This window comes from Etheostoma spectabile, chromosome 15 (genome assembly GCF_008692095.1).
Source record: "Etheostoma spectabile isolate EspeVRDwgs_2016 chromosome 15, UIUC_Espe_1.0, whole genome shotgun sequence".
NCBI classification, from domain to species: Eukaryota; Metazoa; Chordata; class Actinopteri; order Perciformes; family Percidae; genus Etheostoma; species Etheostoma spectabile.
Window position 1 is genome coordinate 14,826,872 of NC_045747.1, and position 6,516 is coordinate 14,833,387.

At 39.5% G+C, this 6,516-nt stretch overlaps 1 protein-coding gene across 1 annotated transcript in view; it reads right to left on the reverse strand.

The window, feature by feature from the left end:
- The window catches only part of LOC116703234 (proline-rich protein 29), an 11,790-nt gene extending 7,187 nt beyond the window's left edge, over positions 1 to 4,603 (reverse strand). Inside the window, exon 1 of the mRNA XM_032537874.1 lies at positions 4,562 to 4,603. Coding sequence (XP_032393765.1) covers positions 4,562 to 4,603 — 42 coding nt within the window. The remainder of the gene's footprint in view (positions 1 to 4,561) is intronic.
- Positions 4,604 to 6,516: the final 1,913 nt, after the last annotated feature.

Genomic DNA, 6,516 nt, shown 5'->3' on the forward strand with positions numbered 1-6,516 from the left:
ATTCGCTGTCAGTGGAAGGGGCCTCTACACCCCCACCGCATCTACAGCTCTGTAATTAAAACACTGTTATCTGGGTTGATCGTCTCTATTTTTAAAAGCCCCCCTGTCATTGAGTGGGTAAAGTGACACAATGGGAAGCATCAAGCAGTGAAAGAGGAGGAGAAGGGGGGAGATAGGAACAGCCGCAGCAGCAGGTGATGACCAACTCTGTGAGAGATGAGGAAACTAATTAACTGTTTTAGTGGCAGAGTGGCCTAAAGATAAATCTCATCTTGTTATCCAGTGCAGGCCATGCCCATTAACAGATGCTTTTTTACAAGTTCTTTACAAATACCACCACAGAAATGCAATCTACGTTTTGTGAATGTTAAAAAGTTCCACATAAAATCATCCCTGGACAAAAAAGTAATCAAGGCTGGGCAAAACTTCAATATCAGAGATGATCATCTTTCACCGGGATTATCTTGTGATGATATAATCATATGCTGTAATTTTGTAGAATTCTGGAAATTGTTGATGTATTTAATCAATGTGATGTTGGCGTGACGCTAACTTTAACTAAGTAATATACTGTTGGGTGGTTTAATCGAGACGTCATATTAAATTGATGTTTTTTATGTAAAATCCTAATCTGAAAGTTAATTTACCTACTTTCGCTACCCAATAAATGTGGTAGAAGTATAAAACTGCATGAAATTAAAATACTCAAGCAAAGTGCAAGTACCTCAAAAACGTGCTTAAGTGCAGTACTTGAATAAATGTAATGTGCTATATACCACCACTGCAATACTTTGACACATAACAACTGTATTTGTATAGCTCCTGTCATACATAAAATGCAGCTCAAAGTACTTCACAGTATGGCATTAAAAGCAACAAAACAAGAGAGAAAAGATAACATACACAAGATAAATAATTGTGTGAGAATAGATTAAAAGATAAGACAATAAAATAAGGCAGAGGTACAAAATTGGTAAAATTGTCAGTAGAAAAAAAGAAAAAAGAAAAAAAGAAAAAGTAGAAAAAGTTGAAAAAGTAGAAAAAGTAGATAAAAGTGAACTTCATTAACTAAATGCCAGCCTGAATAATTAGGTCTTCAGTTGATATATTGATTTAAACCATACCAGCCCCGAAATGAAGTAAGTAAGGAATGTTATGATATAAGCTCACTCTGAATATTGAGGTTATTATTAGTACATATCAGGAACCATATATGTGTATCACACATGTCAAATATGAATGAGACCCTGCAGCTTTTTGACGCTTAAACAGCCCCCATAGGGACTGGGCTGCTGAGGTATGATTTAATTACACACACATACTCACTCACACACACAAACACACACGGAAATGGCCATCTCCAGGGTTAAAGGGTTAGCTCATTGCATTAGTGATCATTTATTTATCATACCCAACGGTTGAAGATGGAAAACCTTGCATGAAGATGCCTAACAGCATTATCCATATTAGTTGGGTGTTCTGCTGTAGGCATTAAAAACTAGTGTCATGGCATCACTGTTGCTTATAACTTCTTCAAATGTAACGCTGGTGTCGGAGTTGTTGCAGTGACAGTAAGATGGCAGTTAAAGCTGTTATCATTAGTCCAATAGTCTGACTCACTTTCACCCCCCTTTGCCCCTCACCCCCTACGGCATCAGCTCAAGAACATGGCCATTACCTTTCCCCGTTCCTATGGCAACACCACCCTGCAGTCCTTACAGTATGTGTTGGTAGCAGTGTGTGTGTGTGTTCACAATCATTTGTTTGTGTGTGTGCACAGGCATAGATAATGTCAACGAAGAGAACAATCAATATTTTAAAGGTTTAATGTCGTCCCCTTTCTCTCGCCTCGTCTGTTTCTGATAAACTTTCACTGCTCACAGACTCAAGAAAGACACCATACAACTGTCTTCAATTGTCTAGTGGTGATATGTTGCAGTCCAGTGAATGTTTGTGGGTTTGTAATAAGTTTCCAGTTGTGTTGTAATTCTTTTTAAACGATCCCTGAGGCAAGTGATAATAAATAATAAATCTCTGAATTGGAACAACTGGACAGTCAGAAAGGCTCCATGCCTTCTCATCAGGGGCCGTACAATGTCACGCTGACCCTTTAAGGAAAACAGATGTTTGGAGCCATCTCAGTTGCAATGACATAATGACAACAAGGAGGAGATAAAAAAGAGATGATATCTAGCGACGACAACAGCATGAGAGTGACATTACACAGCTGAAATAGAGTAAAAGACAGGGCATAGAGCGTGGCTGTTCTGTCTTTGGCGATCCACTGGCTGGGATGTAGGATTGTGGTAGAAAGAGAGCCAAAAAAGCACTGTGAGATAAGGCTTTGAATATAGCTCCTCTCACTCCATCCTTTTTCTCTTCTCCCTAAGGAGGAGGGCTGACTGACAGACACCCCCCACCACCACCTCCTCCTTCCCTGGCTGTGGGCAAGCTTTGTATAGTGCCTACCACAAACCTGAGCCAATTAACACATCTCTATGCACACTCTGAGTTTATTAATACATAGTAAACTAGTTAGAAACAGACACCAATTATCTTGCTTTTGGCCATTTAAATGTAAGTGACTGGGGGAGGTGTGTCTGAGGCAGTGGGAAGGGTTTGTAATGATGCTGCAGAACAGCACACCAGTCTATGGTCGAAATCAATGGGATGAGACATCCACCATCCCCTTGAGAGTATGCAGCCTTTAGAGAAAAGCATATTAATGCTGTTTGACGGAATGAGCTCCCACTCTGTTGTGTGTTTGCTTTTTATTTATTGTGTGCTTGATTAGTCCCGTGGTGATCGTCTCCATCTAAGGCAGCCAAGCTGGTGTCATTGTGTCTCAACTCCCTCTCTCCAGTGCTCCTCTCTGAATGCTGACTTAATCACGCACAACCTGTGCCAAGCTCCCTTTTTCTGTTTTGATCTGACATCCCCAGTGCCAAGATGTCTCCTCGGTCTGACTGGGTCTCTGTGTGTATCCAGATGCAGCATTGACCTGGCCGTGATCCCTGATTAAATACAGAAACAGAGATGAAAGATGGTTTAGTGCAACGTATGCCTCGCCATTCCTCATGAGAATTAGATCAAACCTTACTGACGAAGGCCTGCACAGACAATGAGCCTTTGTGCTATCATGCTCCATCTGAAACTTTCCTTCGGGTTAGATAATTCAATTTAGAATAGAGTATGATTTCCTGAATTAAATCATAAACTATCTGTAACAGTGAGTCACACACTGATTTACCGTTCTGCCTCGTTTTCTCTCAATGCAGAAAAGCTGCAGAGCAGAATCAGACTGTACTGCAAAAGATCACACCACCACTGACTTTCTCTTAGTTTTTTTTAATTTGAGTGCAGACGTGTTACTTTTGAATAGGTTTAAGCTCACTAAACAAAATAGCACATGTGAGTTCTTGTTACATGAACCTATGAATGCAAAGTATTCAGTTGCAAGGGACATTTATTGTTTGTAACGGCACATGCAAAATGGAGCACCACCTTTTTAGATAAAAACCGCAACCTCCTTCAGATTACAGTTGCAATTAATATTGGGCTTTTTGAAAAGCACAGATAAAATAAGTGTCCACATCTATTAAGAATTTCATAAGAAGGAGGAAAATTCATTACTTTTAAAAATAGAGCTTTTGTTGTTTTATTGTTGTCTGTTCTCACTGGCCAATTCATTGAATGTACCAGAACCACATTTCCACTTAATTTATTTCTAAACTCAACAAAAAAACAAGAAGGTGGCGGTGATGATACCCCAGTTATAACCATCTTGTTGTTACTTGTTATCTCTTACTTCATCCATTAATACATGGAAAACAACATGTTTGTTTGAATACAACTGCTAGTTCGTAGTTCATAGAAAATCTTGAGCGAACAGACAGATAAAAAGCATCAGGAGTGAAAAAGTCAGAGCTGCTGGAGTGAGATCACACTGACACACTGCCAGGCAAAGTCCAGGACCGGGCAGGTAAAAAAGCACAGTGACAAGTCACATTACCTTAAAAAACAGAAAAATGCCTTGGGGTTACAGTTGACAGCACGATATTCTTATGAAATCAACAAAAGTCACGTTGGTAAATTATGCTCGAATTATTCACACTGAGAGCAGCATACTGCAGAAACACATTGGTGAGTGTGAAATGATGTAGGTGTATAATTTTGTCGATGGTTTGAAACGCGTTAATTGAGTAAAGTGTTTATGTGTGTATGTAAGCGTTTTTTGCCAGCTTCATAGTGATCTGGGTAATGAAAAGAATGAGGCTATGTTGTTTGTTCATTTGCCTGCATATAATAGATTTATTTAAAATTGCATGAGTTTGAATGCAAGGACTGTTTGTTCCCTGCTGAATTGGATGCGGCACAATTTGCCTGGGGTGATGTGTAGGAAAGGTGTGTGTGTGTGTGTGTGTGTCTGTGTGTGTGTGTGTGTGTGTGTGTGTGTGTGTGTGTGTGTGTGTGTGTGTGTGTGTGTGTGTGTGTGTGTGTGTGTGTGTGTGTGTGTGTGTACCAAAGGGAGGGAGAGAAAAGAGTGTTTACTTCCACTCACCTGTGTAAGATGTAAAATACTGTTTCTGTTCCTCAACTTCATTGCATGTATTGTTATTTCTTCCTCCTTTGAATACAACACATCCCATTAGAATCATTGAATGGGGCTGAGAAAGGCCACTTCATTCTTGTAGGACCTGCATTGGCATGGAGAACAGATCTTTTGTGTATCCTGCACTCTAATCAAAAATACTGAGGGACTTAAAAATGACTTTCACACTGTGAGTTGACAAATCTGTATCCTGGACTGACATTCCTGGTAAAAAAGGGAAGCACAAGAGACCTTCACAATAATATATACGAATATGCTAATGTCATTCAAAGACAAGCTTCTTGGAAGACCTATCTATATTACAATTCAGAGTGTTGAATGCCATTGCTGGTTTAATCACCATTATTTCTGTCATGATTTCATGGCCACTGCACAGTTCATTATTTTCCTTGCCGTCTCTGTTGTAAAAGGTCAGGGATGACGCTTAGTGACAAGCAAATGTACTTTGAAACTCACCAAACCTGCACAACTACAGACTGTTGATTGGGGTGAAGAGTTAACATGTTAACGTGTTGTTCCTGCACTGCCACTGGAACATTATCCCCAATGATATCCTCCTCATGCACTTATTATAATTAACTACATCTCAACCTTGTCAAGCAGTCCAACTTGTGGGCCCATAACGGTATATAACATATACCATGTTTATTGCAGATCACTTCATTTGTGAAGAGAAGCACCATAACAAGCACCATCCATGTGTCCACAATTTGTTGTGGAAACATGCTAACTCTTTAGCATATGCTCAGTGGTGGTGGGCGACTCACATTGCCTCCTAAAAAGTGAGAGAGAGAGAGAGAGAGAGAGAGAGAGAGAGAGAGAAAATAACTTTTAAGTGGATCGCAGGCAAGATGGTGAGTCATTTTAACTGACATTCAGCCAAGTCGAGAGAAAAGACTTTTGTGTAAGAAAATGACAAGACACCAAAGAATCAATTGTCAATTGCAACATTTAGTGCCAGTGCTAATAGTTGTGTGTTTGTTTTGTGCCGTATTAAGTGAGGGTGTTTTACATTTCAGCTTGTTAAAGACTAGATAGCCAAACTACTGTAGTCATGGAGTATGCTGGGTGCAATATTTCTATGCTTGCAGTCTTGCCGAAATGTCAGTGAGTGACGTATCCTATTGCAGCCATTTTCAGTCGATAAGTACTGTACATGGTTAGTGGTATTGGCTGCTACAAGTAGTTAAGAGTTGTCATGTTAATCAAACTATAGAGTTGTTATTTTTGTAAGTCATCTTACAACATTTTATAACTGTGTCCATCTCATCTATGCTTTTTCTGGGTGTTTTCCTGTTGCTCTTTTTCTGGTTTTGGCACAGAAAAATGACATTCCCATTCTGTTATTTCGACGTTCCTGCCTACAAAGCTCTGATGGACTCAGTGGTTTTTCCAACCTAGGAGCACAATTTGAATTAGTGCTGTTGGTTAATCGCGTTATTAACAGCGTTTACGCAAACCCATTTTAACGACGTCAATTTTTTGTCGTGAGATTAACGTTCTTTTTGGCCTGGCAAACTTTGTAGTTTTTTTTACATGCTGTTGCAACAACTAGTAACGTTAGAAAAACTTCAACACCACACCGGATCTAACGAGACCAGAAAAGAAACAACAGGCACAACGCACACAATTGTTTGGGCTTGCGAGCCGGCCAAAGAGTGGTAACGTAAAATTTTTGAGTGGATGGCGAGCGCGAGACGAAATGGATGCCAATAAGATTCTGAATGGAAAGTTTAGTTTTAAGTTTACTTTTTAAAATGTTATATGTAAAATTGAACACTACAGTAGACTATATGCCAATGTTGTTTTCAATAAAAGAACATTTTCACAAAGCAAGCAGATCCACTTTTCCATGTTGATAAGAGCATTAAAGTGAGAAAAAATAATGGGACAAAAAGAAATCA